This window comes from Dermacentor albipictus, chromosome 9 (genome assembly GCF_038994185.2).
Source record: "Dermacentor albipictus isolate Rhodes 1998 colony chromosome 9, USDA_Dalb.pri_finalv2, whole genome shotgun sequence".
Taxonomy (NCBI): domain Eukaryota; kingdom Metazoa; phylum Arthropoda; class Arachnida; order Ixodida; family Ixodidae; genus Dermacentor; species Dermacentor albipictus.
In genome coordinates this window covers 96,612,077-96,628,731 of record NC_091829.1, presented here as the reverse complement: position 1 = coordinate 96,628,731, position 16,655 = coordinate 96,612,077, and the positions used below count along the sequence as shown (strand labels likewise).

At 53.2% G+C, this 16,655-nt stretch overlaps 1 protein-coding gene across 1 annotated transcript in view; it reads right to left on the bottom strand.

The window, feature by feature from the left end:
* Window positions 1-16,655, bottom strand: part of LOC139049529 (rho GTPase-activating protein 45-like) — a 161,948-nt gene that overhangs the window by 53,661 nt on the left and 91,632 nt on the right. The window contains exons 8-13 of the mRNA XM_070525065.1: window positions 10,996-11,060; window positions 10,173-10,283; window positions 8,108-8,188; window positions 6,931-7,140; window positions 3,706-3,822; window positions 1,179-1,315 (exon numbers count right to left, since the gene is read on the bottom strand). Of these exons, the coding sequence (XP_070381166.1) occupies window positions 1,179-1,315; window positions 3,706-3,822; window positions 6,931-7,140; window positions 8,108-8,188; window positions 10,173-10,283; window positions 10,996-11,060 (721 nt within the window). The remainder of the gene's footprint in view (window positions 1-1,178; window positions 1,316-3,705; window positions 3,823-6,930; window positions 7,141-8,107; window positions 8,189-10,172; window positions 10,284-10,995; window positions 11,061-16,655) is intronic.

Here is a 16,655-nt window from a genome sequence, read left to right as displayed (position 1 = left end):
AAGAACGCAGTTGCTGGCGGAGTAGAAGCTGAGCGACTCCCTCCCCCTTTCCCTCTTGAGCTGCTTCTCTACATTTCCTCCGTTTCGCGCGCTAGATTGAGCCGCGGTAGTCAGTTCCCCTTGCGTCCAGTCGCGACATCATGAAAATAGTTGCGACGCCCGACACACTTGCGACACCCGACATCATGAATATAGTTGGAAGTGTCCGTGAGCTTTTAAAGTAATTAAATTCTTGGGTTTTACGGGCCGAAACCTCCGATCTGATGAAGACGCACGCCGCATTGGGGGACTCCCGATCAATTTTGACCAGCTCGGATTGTTCAATGTGCAACCAATGAACGGTACACGGGCGTTCTTGCATTTCGCCCACATCGATATGCGGGCGCCGTGGCCGGCATTGGATACCGCGACTTCGTGCGCTTAGCAGCGCAACGCCAAAGCCACTAAGAAACTACGGCGGATGGCGGTAAGCTTCAATCAAGGAACAACACGCACAGGTGACAAAGGATGAAACGTAAGCTTCATTATAGTTACACCTTCGGGTGCACGTTGATGAATTTGCGCTGACCCGCAGTGGTTGCTTGGCGGCTATTGTGTTGGGTTGCTAAGCACGAGATCGCGGGACAAAATCCCAGCCACAGCGGCCGCATTTCAATGGGGGCGAAATGCGAAAACATCCGTGTACTTAGATTTAGGTTCACGTTAAGGAACCCCAGGTGGCCAAAATTAATTGGGAGTCCCTCACTACGGCGTGCCTCACAATCAGATGGGGGTTTTGGCACGTAAAACTCCATAATTTAATTTACCTTGCGCTGTAGCAAGGCGCCGAATCCTCTACGTTTGCTGCAGCATGCTATTGCGGCTTCAACTAGGGTGCGCTGGGCGAAATACGGCTGTTGTCTCAGGCATTTTGGCGCACCCCTTTGCGCATTTATTTCCTGCTTTGATTTATCACATACAGCAGGCTTCAGACGAGACGATAAGAAGTAGTTCAAAAGCTAACCTGCTAACGCGTGCATTTTGCGCTACTGGACATTACGGAGGCACATATGACATACATGAGGCGTCAGACAAAGGGCCTCAGGAACTAGCGCTAACGCTACGAATAACTTCTGAAACAATAAAATGAGAAGGAAATGTGCAAAAACGAATGCGGGAGAGATAGAGAGCATTCCCACCTCGTGTCTCCGGCACATGGCTGGAAGGCGAGCAGCTTGAGTTCGGCGGGGTGCCGTCCTGATGGGATCCGGCGTACGAACTCCAGGTACTGCGAGCCCGGTTCGTACAGGCGGCTGCTCTCGCACAGTGTCTGAAACTGCAGCGACATAAAGGAGGTAGTGTAAACAGAAGGATAACGATAACCTTGTTTACTGTCATCATGTTACGCCGTGAACAGCTAACCACTGCGCAAGCTCATGGTTCCCAATTCCGAACTACAACGACGACTTCTGTAGAACGTAATCTTTAACTTGGTAAAGAGCTTTACTGGGCTGCTTTTGCGAACAACATAATTTCGGTGCAGTCCGGAAGGGACGCTCCTTTGACCGTGTTGATTCGCCAACACATTAGACTAGCTGAATGTGGGAGGAAATGGAAAGACAAATCTTCGTGCCAGATTCGTAGCGGAGCTATTCAGCTGGGATCCAAAGCCTTGCTCGTACGCACAGCCCCATGATTCTTTCCAGACGGCGAACAGCTGCCATTGAGATCCGCTCTAACAGTTATCTCGTGAGGGCTCAAGTGAGCCTCGGTGGTGCCGCCGATTTGGACACGGTATCTCGCCAGACTTGTGCGTGACAAGTGACGGGTCGTTAGTTACGTGTTCTCAATTGAATATTTTTTTTGTAGTTTTGATATTTATCGATCACTTTTATGCTAGGTAACACTAGCTGTAATTCAGTTACTCTTTTTTCAGTAACCGATCACACGTAACTAGTTACTTTATTGACGAGACGAGACAAGCTGCAACATGCGATGCAGGTTAGAGCAGTTTAATTTGGTGGAGAACTGTGCAGCGTTCTCGCCGTATGTTCTGACAGGCCAGTGCGGGAGCTTGGCCGACGAGTTCAACCGGCGATGCTGGAGTCGATAGCGCCGGCCACATCGGAAGATGGTGCGCGGAAAAGAACTACGGACGCTTTGTTGCATTATTTTGGACCTACCGGAAGCGCTTTCTCCGAGGCCCAGCAACAATGGAGCGCTGCGATTCATGGAGAACCCAGGCGCGAGCATCGCCCCATTGAGTAACCACAACTTTCTACGCAAGGTGTCCGCAGGCTACACCACCCTTCCATCCAGCGCGCTCGTCTAGTGAGCTGTCAGTGTCGTTGCTGGTGTCGTGACAGTAAAGCGCGGGAAGATGACCGACGAAAATTTCGAAAAACGATTGTCGATGAAGATCAACAACGCGTGAAGGGCTGATGAAGACGCAGTAAAGAAGCCAGGCCAGCTCGTACTATTTAGCGTATTTGCGAGCTATTAATGAAGCTTTGGAGAAAAAGAACGTAGAAGTATCGGTTACTCGTTAGTAGTTGCTCAAGTACTTTCCCGAGGCCAGCAGGCGGTAAGTGTAACCAACTACACTTCTAAAGTAATTGTAATAATATTCCGCAACATTTTTTTTTCTGTAACGGGTACATGTATGTACCTCGCGAACGTCTCCTTAATTGAGATGATGCTGGAACATAGGATCCTGTTGTTGGAAAAAAAAATTGCAGTAGGGCATGATGTCCTTGCACTGCCCCGGTTATTTGGTCTCGCGAAGTTTAACAAGATCGAAAAAAAAACAAAAACAATCACGAGGTGTTCGACTTTTTCCTCGAAGCATTAAATTCGGGCGTTTTATTGCGAGAGCAATACAATAACGGAAGTTCGAGGTGCAATTGCGCCATCAGCGCCGCCGCAGCCATTGTCGCGTTGGCCAGCTCAAGGCACACGCGCGCGGGATGGCCAAAAGCGCCTCCGGAGACGAGGAGTGCGTTAGGCCGCGAAAATGGCGAGACCAAATAGACGCAACGTCAACGCTTCTACGTTCATTCGCCTCGGTGGCGCAGCATGGGCAGCGTTACGCCTTCCGCTGCGGGCATGGGCGTTATTGGCACGGGCGCCATAAGCACACGGCCGTTCCCGCTGAGGTGGGTATTCTGTAGCTGTCCGCCTTAGTGTACGTGAACATCCCGTCTGCTGCTCAAGTTCCGCATTAATAGGAAACATTGGTTGCGCTTTCTAGACAATCACATGTAAGAAGACAGGACAGGCGCAAACTAACAACTGAGGTTGAAAAAACACTTATGAATAAACCTCAGTTATTAGTTTGCGCCTGTCCTGTCTTCTTACATGTGATTGTCTAGAAAGCGCAACCTATGTTTCCTATTACAATGAACCAACTTGCCCAACAATGCCTCCTGCTAAAGTTCTGCATGCTTGGTGAGGCAGGGATACCGCGAGAAGGAGACAGGCGACCCCAGCCAACCAGGACTTCAGCAGAAGACAGAATGGTATTGTCCACTAGGTGGACACTTACAGAATACCCCCCTCAGCAGGAAGGGGGGGGGGACTGCATTCTGTAGTAATTTGCAGGCGCAAGTTGGAATTAGCTAGCGGAAGACAGGGGTAATTGGAGGACGCTGGGAGAGGCCTTGGTGTTGCAGTGGACACAAAATTGAGGTCAACATGAAGAAGAAGAAGAGATAGAAACACCAGTACCTGAATAGGCGCAGGAGCGGTGACGGTGTGCTGTAGCTGGAAGTAGGCTACGGTCACGGCCTTCATGGTCTGGTCGCACTGGCACATGAGCTCGCGAACCTGCTGCAGTACCTCCGCCTGGACAACACACAGGGGGAAGGAAGCGTTCGGACCACGGAGGAAGGAAAAAAAGAAAAAGAAAATTGTCTTAGAGGTGGGAGCGCCAGAAACATAAATCGGCAAAGTAAGCCGGCACCCACTCACCCATATATTTTCGCAGGCTAATGTAATTCCTAAAACACTCGCCGACACATTGGCGCTCACAGACACTTTCATTCGCACATGGCCGCAACTCGCATTCGCGTTTACTCCCAGCTCTCAGTCGCATACAGGATGACGTGAACTGACACTCGCTAACAATGACTTTCTTTTGTTCTCGCATAAACCAGCCCACAGTCTTGTACATGCTCGCTAGTTTGGCAGCCAGAAGTTTTGTTTTTTCGAGGGGGAGGGGAGATCACGCACTTGACTGGGGAAGGGGGGGAGGGCAAGCGCGTGTTGTCGCACATGGTTTTATGTCAGGTACCCTGGTACGAAGAAATTTCTGGAAAGGTGGCACGTGCCCCCCTTATCCCGGGTACATCCCTGATACTCAAATCCATTCAAGGCCATAAAGGCCATAGGTCTATATCACGTCGGTGAAATTATTGAGTCAGTGTACCCGTAAGTGAGTACGCCAAGCTATGAACTTATATGATAGTTTTGAAGCGTTGTCATAAAACTTATAAAGGAAAGGCTCACAGGAAATACGCCCTCACCACGTGATAGGCGAGCAGCAATGTCCAGCCGCCGAGCGTGCGGATACATCGTGACAGGTATAGGTCGCAGAGCCGATGGCGAGGGATGACCGCGACGCTGGCGTCACGGAAAGCTATCGCGAACGAAACAACGCTTTGAGAGCCCGGTAACCGCGGAGGGCTTACTACTCCGGAACCACGGAGCAAGAAATCTTAAGGAGTGGAAACTCCGCTGTTTGCGGCGACCAGAAAAGGTCACAAGCCCGCGGATATATTTTCATGCTGGCGGCACCTGGCGGCATGGGAAGGAATTACCGCCGTTTCGGTTGCCAGGGCAACCGGTCTAGCGTGTTGCTCCCGTTCGGCCGCGCGCGCCTGACTTCTACTGAGGGCACTCTCGCGCGCTTCTTTACCGCTTGTAGCCCGAAGAGCAACTGCTGCTACGCTTCAGCCATTTGAGCACAGTAAAAAATAAAACGCGTTCTCCATGACAGCTATAAGATGATACGTAGCTTCTGGTTGTCGTCTGCTTTGAGCGGGCGCCGTCGGAGTGAGCGCCGGATCTGCCGAAGCCGCCAAGCCGCCTGCCGGGCGCTGCTTTTTTTTTTTTCGCTGCGGCTTCTACGACGCGCCGCATGGTGCCGCCACTGCATAGGGTAGCGTCGGCGCATGCAACGATTGTGACCTTATCTGGTCGCCCGCGCTCGCTCGCGCTGACGGGAGTTTCACCTCCTATATGTCTTACTCCGTGTCCGGAACCAACGCGCGGGTTTGACCCGAAGGGGAGTAGGGACCGGGCGTCACGGGAGTTTGGCTTCCCGAGGCCAGCTGCCTCAAGTCACGCTCACCCCCGGCCATTTTCCTTTCTCCCAGATTTGAACAAACAGAGAGACGCCGAGTTCTGACAGGCAGAAGAGCTGAAGGAAATTGCAAGGCTGACTCAAATGGCCCTCTATTGAGGTTCAGAACTTCACAAACAGAAAAGGACGCACTCTGCCCAGTACCCTGCGTCACGGTAAAGCTCGCCAGCGGATTCCGTGGGCCTTCAACGCACTCGGCGATTGTCGCAGCACACGCTAAAACCTGCGGCATTAAAGAGGCCCAGCCGCTCAAACGGTCCGAACGATCTGTTGCCCTGCTCTGCCTTGCGTACGGCGCGCCGGATGTATGTCACAAGTGCACCTCCTAACAAAATACGTTCTGTGTTAGATCATTTATTTTGACAAGGTTATCCATGAATAACAGATGGGCGCGACGTTCCGCCAACTTTCTGCATTGCTTGCTGCGCAATGATTTCGAAATCATTGCCGAACGAGTGACTCTGGTTTCCCTTTGCCTGCGCTCGGGAATACCCACACGGTAATCCACGACGAAGCAGATGGTTCGGTGTTTTTGCACACTGTCAACTCTGCAGGGCGTGTCACCATCTATTAGAGTTGTAGAGTGGCTTTCTTTATTCCGCATTTGCCCATCGGTCGGATTTTGAGAGATCGCCGTTTGCGATAACGATCGACATGATCGATGCAAACTACGCGGCAGTGGCCAATCGCGAAAGGCACGTAGAACAGATAGGCGTTGCGGATACGCGGGGAGGAGGAAGATCAGCATGCGCTCCGGTACCGCAAAACGCCGTGCTCCTAACGGTCTTCCTTAGCGAAAGGACGCACAAAGCCGGTAAGTGACGTAGACAGCATCGGTAGAAGAGTCGCTCGTAACCGAATGCTAAAACTCTATTATATTTGTCACCCGCGGTCACACATCAAAGCACTGCACTACCGGAGAAGTCACACTCTTGACTGGACCGTGTACCGTGGTCCTCCGTGGCGCACCGATGCAAAAAGGATGGCTGGCGACGGAGCATGAAAAGGGTGCTAAAACTCCCCATTATATTTCTGGCCCAAATCAGGGTATGAGAGCTAGAGCAGCATTTCGCCCTCACAGAAGCCACTGTAAGATAAGAAAGCGCACCTTTGCCCTCTCTAGCGCAAGAAAGATGGCAGACGACCAGCAGAACTTTTTGTTGGGCTAGTTGGTGCATATTACTGAAGTACTATAGCGCCAAACAGACGACACAAGAAGAAGAGACACGGACGAGCGCTTACTAACAACTGATGCTTTAATGACGGAAACACACAATATATATACGCAAATTTGGCGGCGCAACTCGCGCATTGCGCCGTTGCACCGCCAACTCGCGCAATGCGCGAGTTGCGCCGCCAAATTTGCGTATATATATTGTGTGTTTCCGTCATTAAAGCATCAGTTGTTAGTAAGCGCTCGTCCGTGTCTCTTCTTCTTGTGTCGTCTGTTTGGCGCTATAGTACTTCAGTAATGGCAGACGACGGAGCACAAACGGGGCGCTAAAACTAGTCATTTATATTTCTGGCTCAAAGCAGGGCATCACGACTAGGGACCCTGCAGAAGCCGCTGCACGATGAGGAAAGCGCACCTTGGTCCTCTCTAGCGCGACGATGCGCTCGTTGGCCTCCACGACGCAGGCCTTGTAGGTGGTCTCGGCCTCGCGCGCCTTCTGCAGGGCCTCCTCTTCGACGCGGCGCCGGCGCTCGTCGCCGTCGGCCCGCTGGGCGGCCTTGTCGTGCTCCTGGTGTCGCTGCACGTACAGCGCGCGGGCCTTGCGCACGTTCGCCTCCAGCTCTTGCTGCAACGGCGGGAACAGGGAGACGGGGGGGCATCGGCCCACATGTGACACGAGCGGCAGTAGCAACGCTGGCGTCCCAATACACCGCGCGGTTCACAAGAGCTACGGCTCGCATTCAGACAAGGAAGGCGATATTCGCGTCGGCCCAGCGTCTATAGTCTTGAAGAAAAGAAAAAAAATCGCCAGGCTTAGCTTGGTTAAGCCAAGAATGCGTTGCATATTGCGCTGCCGCGCAATATGCGGCCGCGCGCGACCGCGCGAGTTGGGGCCCAGCTTTTCCTCCGTGACGTCACGCGCCGGCGCAGCGCCCCTAGCGGGAGGAGAGGGAGTCAGGTGGTGGTTGCGGCCGCGCGCGACCGCGCGAGTTGGGGCCCAGCTTTTCCTCCGGCTGTCGTGACGTCACGTCACGTGGTTAAATGGTGGCTGCCAGGCCGCGCCCAAGGGCTGAACTGAGTGATTGCAATATGCAACGCATAAAAAAAGAATAGCTTCATCGAAGCAAATTGATGCCTCGCTTGCGCTCGTTTGCATGCGCAATGGCGGTGACTTCGTTTGACGGTAGTGGTGCACCGTGACAAAGCGTGATGCCCACGCTGCAACTGATCTCTATGCGTGTTACGAGCTTAGCTTCAGAGAATAAAGGCTACTCGAAAGTTTGGCGCTTCTTCTGTGTCTATGTCTTGCATTGCCCAGCCTAAATTTGGCACCGGTATACCATGTGCCATAATGTTATTGCTGGGCCCTGCAGTAGGCGCGTCTGGCACTCTAAAGTGGTAATTCCAATAGGCGAATGCGTTAGGCTACGCTGAGAAACCGATCGTCATCATCGCCGGACGAGTAGCAGACTGCACCATAAGAAAGGGGGAAAAAAAGAAAAGGAATAAATCTGAAAAGAATGAACAAGAAAGTACAGAGAAATAGCGATAGGCTACGAGGCCGGCTGTGTTCAACGTAGCAGTTGCCTCACCATTCGCTTGAGTTCTCTCTGCCAGGCTTCCTTGAGCTGCTTACGCGCCTTCTCGTGCTCGTTCCTCCTGGCCGACAGAGGCTGCAAAAACAGAGGCAGGACAAGGTCATTGAACCCCGCGCACACAGACACACCGCTACGCATCCATGTGCGAACAAATAAAAATTGGCAGTGCCTTAGCTCGAACATACGTAGCGAAAGCGAAGGCATAGCACGGTTAGCCTTGGTTAATCTTCATTGCAAGTCCAGGTTGGTCTGGTTAGTCTAGCTGTGTTGTGGCGTTTAGCCAGTCGTTCGGCGCGCTGTCCGTCTGTTTCCTGGGCTATTCGTTTCCTCTTCATCTCGTTCCGATGTCGATTCCAGGCGTCCTCCTGCTTATCAGAATTGTCGCCGTCCATACTGCCGCCTCAACTGTGGTCGCGGCGCACGCGAGCTCTTCTTTTCAATCCTCCGACATGTTATCAGGCATGCGACGCAGCTGGCGAAGCAAGCGGAGGCGAATGCAACGACGAATAACTCGATTTGACGTCATGTGCCTCCTCGGAGCACGGCCACGGCGAAATCGCAAGTTCGCGGCCAGTAAAGCTTCCGCTTTAGAAAAGAAGGCGCTCATGTGCTCGCCTTCTGCTGTGGCTGTGTCTAGGGTCAAAAGCCTCAAGAGAGAAAGTGTTTAGAAGCGTCGGGATACGGACAGACTAGCCCACAGACTACGAACACTTACTTATGGATGATAAGTTCTGCAGGTCGCATGTGCAGCCTGACACCTTTGTTTCACAATGTATTTAGCAATAATATGCCATATGGCAAACCACGCGATAAAAAAGTGTGTTCCGTGAGAGTTCTGAAGTGTCAAACAGTACGGAATAGATTATCTTGGCGATGCGAATTTTCTTAAAAAAATACCTGGTACTACAAAACAGATATACTTTGCATGCGACGTGATGCACACAATACGGTGCAGAATGCACAGCGAGCGAGCGAACGAACGAACATCAGTCACTACGTAATGGAAAGAATGATCTGCCCGACACCTACGGTCAAGGGAGACGTTCGCTTTGCCTGGAACATATTTCTTCCCAGTGCGTTTAATACTTTCTTGTTGACTTGAAAGGAGAATAAGGATGCAAACCCATACACTAGAACGTGACGACTCTTCTGGACGTCTGTGAGCGGAGAGTGAACATGACATATTTAAGGCGACGTACACATTCCAGAACAGAACTTTCTCCTCGCAATTTCACTCACCCATAAACCACGGCTGCAATCAATAAGCTGTTCCAATCTTGACACAGACATGCGGTCTAGTTGTTCCCACGATTCTCAGTGCATTACGGGTACGTTTCAAAGGCACAATTGACGAGCCAGCTAGAGAAGACACAACAAACGCCAGCCGAGTCTTCCGAACCCTGCGAACGTTTGCGCGTTTTTTTTTTTTTTTTGTGGGGTGGGGAGCTTCCACCTCGACTCGAACTGGGAGGCAGTGGCTTGTGAATCTTAACGTGCCATCTTGAATTTTAAACGTTGCACGTAATTTAACTATTTCGAATGTAATTTAGCAGATATTTGATAGTTATTCAGCTTCTATCAGAAGTCGTCACATGGAATCACGCCCAGGAAAGCTCCTTTTAGCAATATCGAAAGCACCACTACTGGGGAGGGCATTCTGTAACTGTTCACCTAGTGGAATGCCCATTTCGTCCATTTCGGCCGCCGCTAATTGGCTGGAGCTGCCTACTAGCGAGAAGGAGACTGGCTGGGACCGCCTACCTTCTTGAAATCACTGTTGCAGCTCCAGCCAATCAGCGGCGGCTAAGAAACGAAATTGGCAATCAGCTGGTCGGATTCTTACCTGTTACCCCCCTCCCCAGTATTTGGCATTAACGTCGTCCACACACATGTCGAAACAATGGCCCGAGTAAGGCGGTACTGTATGTCTGTTTATCTCTGTTCGCGCAGTGTTCTGTTAATGAAATTATTGTCGGTCATGTCTGTACTTGCGTGCCCATGCGCAGCAGCGCAGCGTGCAGTGCGAAAGGGTAGAGTAGAAGTAAAGCAAGCGTGTTACCTCGACGAACTTGTGGTCGTGCAGCAGGGTGCAGTTGGAGAGGCAATTGTTGGCGTTGTCCAGGTCCTGGTCGATGGCCGTGCAGTAGATGGACTGGAACGGCAGGAAGCTCTGCGCCCGGCCACAGAGTACAATTATTTCGAAAATAAAATTACATTCCCTTAATACAAACACTCGAACCTCGCCAATACACTTTCCCGGATTCTAGGCTCTACTGCTGCAGTACCGTAGAGAGCTTATTAGACGGGTTCTAGCGTCTAATATAATTTCACTATTCTCCTTAAATAGTGTTCACATGAATGGCCTTCCGTATCCCTGGCTGCTCAAAGTAGACGCAGCAATTATTTCTGAAAAGATGCAAGACCACTTCGAACTGGCGTTTAAGGCATCTTGTAATATTGCGTTTTCGCGTACAGTGCGTAGGTACCTGTACCTGCTCGCACTTTCACCCCCCCCCCCCCCTGAACATATAGAAAAAGATTAAGAAAAGTTGGCGCAGGACATGGTGGAGAACTTCACTGATTTATAATCTAACAACGCGACTAGGGTCGAGGCCTGACCTCTACATTCGTTCTTGTTTCTTTCTTTTTTTTGTTCCTGCCTTAAGTCGCGCCCTTATATGTTGAATCATGTAGAACCAACAAGTCCGATCTCCGACGAGATGCCACACAAGCGCATCTCTGTGAATCATTATAAAAGAACGCCGCGACACAGCCGCGAACACAAACGATCAGTGTCCTCCTGGTAGCTAGCTTCTGTGACGACGCAATCAGTCTATCAGTTATGAAAAACCCGCTGTACGAGTCTAAATGAGCGGTCTCACCTCTTCCTTAAGGGCAGGTCGCATGGTCTGCGCCAGCTTGAGCAGGTTTCGGGCATGCTCGGCCTCTGCGTGCAGAAACAAGCCTCATGAACCAAAGCTTTCCTCTTGCCAAGCTTAACAACGACGCATAGAAGCAGTGCAACAAAGCAGAGCCTGAGTAGATGAGAACGGGAGTCCGCGAGTTCGCGCTGATTTAACTAGGATGCGAGTTAACGACGTGACGACACCTTCTGCATGCCTAGGACGTTTCCTTAATCCAAAAAAAAAAAACTATTACGCGTGGATGCTCTTGATATGCATTTAAGCTTATCGAAAAAAAAATTATTTACGGCATCCTTGACACTTGAACGCCGGTATTTTTTGTTGACAAGCCAGTGTCTTAAAAGGCTTCCTCTAACTGAGTTTAATAAGGCATTGCAAACAAGCACGCGGTGACGATCGCGACCAGAAAATATTACGCCAAATGTACGTTATAGGGGTATTACTCAGGCTCGCGCGTGCGCACCTGACCCTTCTCTGGATCGCACAGCGCCGGCGGAGCGGCAGTCGCTCCTTAGCACTTTCGCAGCAGCCCTAGCAGTCAGAGCTGTGACCCCTAACCCGCGGTTCGCAGTGAGTTGCGACCACGGCGGGTTCAGGCCAGTGGGGACAGGGTGAGTCTCAACCTAAGGTGTTTATTCACCTTAGAGTACAATGATTCCAACAGACAACAACAGCCACAACACATACAAATACAACACAAAACACAACCACAGCGGCGGAGCATTCCGCACGTCTGAGGTGAAACAAACCGCAAAATGTGGGAACCACAAAAGAGGCTGATAAGGGTTCAGCTCACCCAAAATGGTTCCGCGCTCGGGCCCTGGGGCGGTGAGTCGCACACAAAGGCCGGGCGCAACAGGGCAACGGCGTGCGGCGGTCTCAGCGGCTGATTTGAGATGCGGCCTTTCGCAAGCTCTTCCACCGTGAGACAAACGTGCCTCGGGGGAATAGCGCTTCTCCTCGAGCGGCGGAGAGGAGTCTCCCCAGTTCCAAGAAAGGGAAAGGAGGGAACGGGGTGCCTTGGCTGCAGCGTCGCGGCCAGGCGCGAAGAGCAGCGGGAGCGGCGAAGGTGCCCTCTCCCCGCTACCCTCCGCGAGCGAGCACGTGATTATCGCGTGATAACCGCGTGGCCGTTCCGGAGATATCGGGATGCGCGTGCGATCCCCACATCCCCCCCTCCTTAAAATAACCCTTTAGCCGCTAAGAGGCCGCCGTCACCTGAGGCTTTCCTGCGAGAGGGACATGCTACTCCGACAGCAACACGGTTTGAGTCCATGTTGGTGAGGGAGCAGCTCTAGCCGCAGACCGTCGTTGTCGCCGTGTAGGTGGTCGCGAGCCAGGCCGGAACATTGAACGATGCCACGGAGCAGCTTGGCAGTAACGGGACGCAGCAGGAGGCAAGAAGGCTGTTGGGTCCGGGTCACCTTGCGTCTCGGCGGCGTCACCTGCCCAGTCGGACGTGCCGGGTCCATGGTGGCGAAAGGGTCCCTGGATTTTTCTCGGCTGCCTCGATTACGCTGACGCGATCCCCGAACCAGCCTCGAGATGGCGCAGGACAGCTGCCTTTTGGTGTTCCCGGGGTTCGTTGTCCTCTGGTATTGGCGCCCCCTCGCGGGTTTCGGTACGCAAGATCGGCAAAGGCGCGCCGACCCACCCCTGACGATGGCTCGCACCTCGCTGCGCAGCAGGGGTCCACTCTGTCCTTGCGGGCGAAGTCTTTCGCTCGGCCTTGAGGCTGGATGCTTGGTTGCGGAGCTCGCAACTCGGTGGCGGGGTTGTGCGGCCCGCTTCGGCGAATTCTGCGCCGCTGCGACCATTCCGGACCGGAAGTCGCCCGCTGCACCTCTCACCTCGCTGTTAGCCGCTGGAGGATCTTTTCTCGCCGCCTGTTGCCTGCACTGCGCTGCTGACTGCTTGCGGCCTGCTCGTCCCCACCGGCAGTGGAGATGGTCTTTACTTTTTGCTTGACGGTTGTTGCACGGCTCCCGACGGGCGGTCTGCTGCTGCGACAATTCTGTTAGCCCCTCTCGCTTCTTCCAAAGAGAAAGCGCGTGCTCGCTCTGGAAGCCTGCATGCTAGACACCGGAGGAGCATTCCGTCCGATATCGCGCACAATAAAATAGCCTCCGCGAACCGGACAGAGTTAGTTCTGCCGAGATCGCAAGTTATAATACCGCACCGGGCTCGAACGTCGAGCCGTGCCACCCGATGCCGCTGCCTGCGGGCGCGGGAGAGCATTTTCCTCGGGCCACTCGTTCCCTCTGTCATAGTAGGGTTTGAGATCGCAGACATGCACCGGTCGGCTGATCGGTCTTAGCTTCAAGTCCGCCAGCCTGTACACGAGCGAAGAGACAGTCTCTCGCACCCGGTACGGTCCTGTCCATTTTGGCTCCAGAGAAGCTGAGAATTTCTTACTGGCGTCGCTCAGGACGTGATTCCGTCTCAACACCAGGTCGCCCACTTTGTAGTGAACTTCCCGATGAGAGCGGTCGTACTGCGCTTTCTGCTCGGCACGTGCAGTGCTCAGGTTCCGTCGCGCTTTTCGTAAAGCCTCCGTTACCTTCGCGCGCAGCCCAGTCGCATAATCGGCGCGTGCCGACGAAACAACCACTTCCGTGCTGCTTCGTTCCTGTAGAGTAAGTTCTCCCGGATTCAACAGCTCCCTCCCAAGGTTGAGGGTGGCGGGGGTATACCCAGTCGATCGATTCACTGTCGACCTGATAGCAAATCCAATTTCAGGAAGACAAGCGTCCCACTCATTGTGCGTCCCCGCAAATGCAACTAGCATGTGCTTGATGTTGCGGTTCACACACTCAGTGGGATTCGCCTGGGCATGGTACGTGGTTGTTCTCCTGTGCATAATGCCGAGAGCTGCACAAGAGTCCACGAAGAGTTTGGCAGTGAAGTAGGACGCATTGTCCGTTATCAGCTGCTCAGGATAGCCGAATCGTGTAAACACCTCGATCAGCTTTCCCATGATTACGCGTGCCGTCAGCTTCCGTAGGGGGAACAGTTCCACCCACTTGCTGAAATGGTCTGTGACTACGAGAAGGAATCGGTTCCCGCTCGGTGTCCTGGGGTAAGGCCCCATGACGTCACATGCCGCAATTTGCCACGGTGTTCGGCTATTGATCGGCTGCATGAGCCCGGGTGGGCGTCCACCACGCGGCTTCACGCGTTGGCACACGTTGCACGAGCGGGCGTAGCGCATCACCTCCCGCTTCATTCCAGGCCAGGTAGCAAAGCGGCACAACTTTAGATAAGTCTTAGGGCCACTTGCATGCCCGGCGATGCACGTATCGTGAAAGTAGCGTAAAAGTGCTCCTCTCAGCGTGCGTGGAATCACCGCTTTGAAGGACTCGTGTGTATCCTTCTCCGCGGGAATATATCTCAGCAGGACGCCGTCAGAGTCTAGCAGGTAGGAATCCAACGCGCTCACAGCATTACCAGCTGTTTCGGAGCGCCGCGCACCCGCAGCAATACCAGCTGCGTCCATGTGCGCCGCGGCCGCGCCGCCGGGCTCCCGGAGCCCCTCAAACACTTTCTTACAAAATGGATCCTCCCGCTGTGCCTCTAACAGCTCCTTTCTGCCGAACACGCTCCCCACTGAACTGACGCAGTCCAAGTGGTTCACGCTTTCGTCCTGAGAAGGGGGTTCTTTCGCCCTTCCTTCGGGACCAGCGCCGTCGAGCATTCTAGCAGTTACTCTGCTCTTCGGCTGAGTCACTGAGGGGTCACGATGGGTATTAATGTTACCCCTCCTGACAACCTCAATCGTCGCAGCGGTTAGTCCACTCTCAAGCTCAGTTTTGGGCGAGGTGAGTTGAGTAGTAATATCACTCTTCTCACAGTCAACGGGCGCGCGCGAAAGTGCGTCCGCCACAACGTTGTTCTTTCCTCTCCTGTAGCGCACGGTAAAATCGTATCGCTGCAGGAGAAGTGCCCATCGCGCGAGCCGGCCGCTCGGCTCTCCTAAGCGCCTAAGCCAAGTTAATGCCATATGATCGGTCTCAATTATGAATGGGACTCCATCAATATAGTAGTCAAACTTTTTGAGAGCGAAAATGATCGCTAGACATTCCTTTTCGGTCACAGAGTAATTTTTCTCTGCGGGAGTCAAAGAGCGGCTGGCAAAAGCTACCGGGCGCAAACTACCTTCGTGCTGTTGGAGCAAAACCGCTCCTAGGCCAAGGTCGCTGGCGTCCGTATGAATGACAAATTCTTTGTTCAAATCTGGTAGCCTTAACTCGGTGGTTTCCACGAGCGCGTTTACGAGGTTGCGCAGTGCCTCCTCTTGCTCGGGACCCCACCTCCACTGCTCACCTTTCCTCAACAGCATTGTCAAGGGGGCTTGCAGTGCAGCGCAGTTTGGGATGAACTGTCGATAGAAATTCGCCAGCCCCAAAAAGCGTCTCAGTCCGCCTATGTCTTCCGGTGACGGGCAGTTCAATAATGCCTGAACCTTGTCATCACACGGTAGAAGGCGTCCATTATCCAGTTCAAACCCCAGTAGCGTTACTCGGGTTGCTGCGATCTGGGTCTTGGTCGGGTTTAGCGTTATCCCCGCAGACCTCAGACGCTCCAACACGTCCCTGAGATGGCGTAAGTGCCCATCAAAGGTGCGCGAGTATACCACAACATCGTCCAGGTAAGCAAGAGCGTGGTGCCACCTTGCGTCACCCAAGACACGGTCCATCAGGCGCTGGTAAGTCGCAGGCGCACCGACAAGTCCGAATGGCATACGGGTAAACTGGAAAAGTCCCCTGTGACAAGTGAAGGCAGTCTTCTCTCGGTCACTGGGATCTACCTCCACCTGAAAGTATCCTCTGCTTGCATCGAGCGTAGTGAAGTACTTCGCTCCGCCAACGTTGGATACGATCGAGGGAGTGCTAGGAAGCGGATATGCGTCCTTGCGTGTCACCTCGTTCAGGCGGCGATAGTCAACACAAAGGCGGGGCGTCCCATCCTTTTTAGGAACCAACACCACAGGAAAACCCCATGGGCTGTCCGACCTTTCAACAACGCCTGTATCGAGCAGTTCGTCCAGAGCGCTGTCTAGTGCTTTCCTCTTAGCCAAACTCACCGGCCGATGATTACACTTCCACGGAGAGGCGTCGCCTGTCTCAATTTTGCGCCTGTATAGCGTAGTGCAACCAGGCCGCTCTGTGAATACGGCATCATATTCAGTCAGAAGCGCTGAGAGGCGAGCCTTTTCTTCCCCCGACAAACTGCTTGAGTCGTCCAGCAGCGGGTGGTATCGTTCGCCCCTCACTGCGGCACAGTCTGCCACCGCAGCGGGGGTTATGGGCTTTGCGGGAGGGGAGCAGTTCCCCTCCGCGCCTCTTTTCTCAGCGCGGTTGGCCGGACGGCATTTCGACCCGGCCGCAACCGTTCTGAGGGACCTTTTCGGGCAATCGTTTGGTCGGTCTGCGCGCGAAGCATCATCGAACGAAGTTGTCTCTGACGCTTTTTGAAATGAAACGAAAGGTTTCAGGGTGCCACATGCTCGCTCCCTATATCCTCCGTTGCAGACGTCAATAACAATGCCCGTCTTGGCGAGGAAGTCTCTACCAAGAATTATAGGAACCGACAGGCCGGGAAGGTGAGCTAGGCGCTGT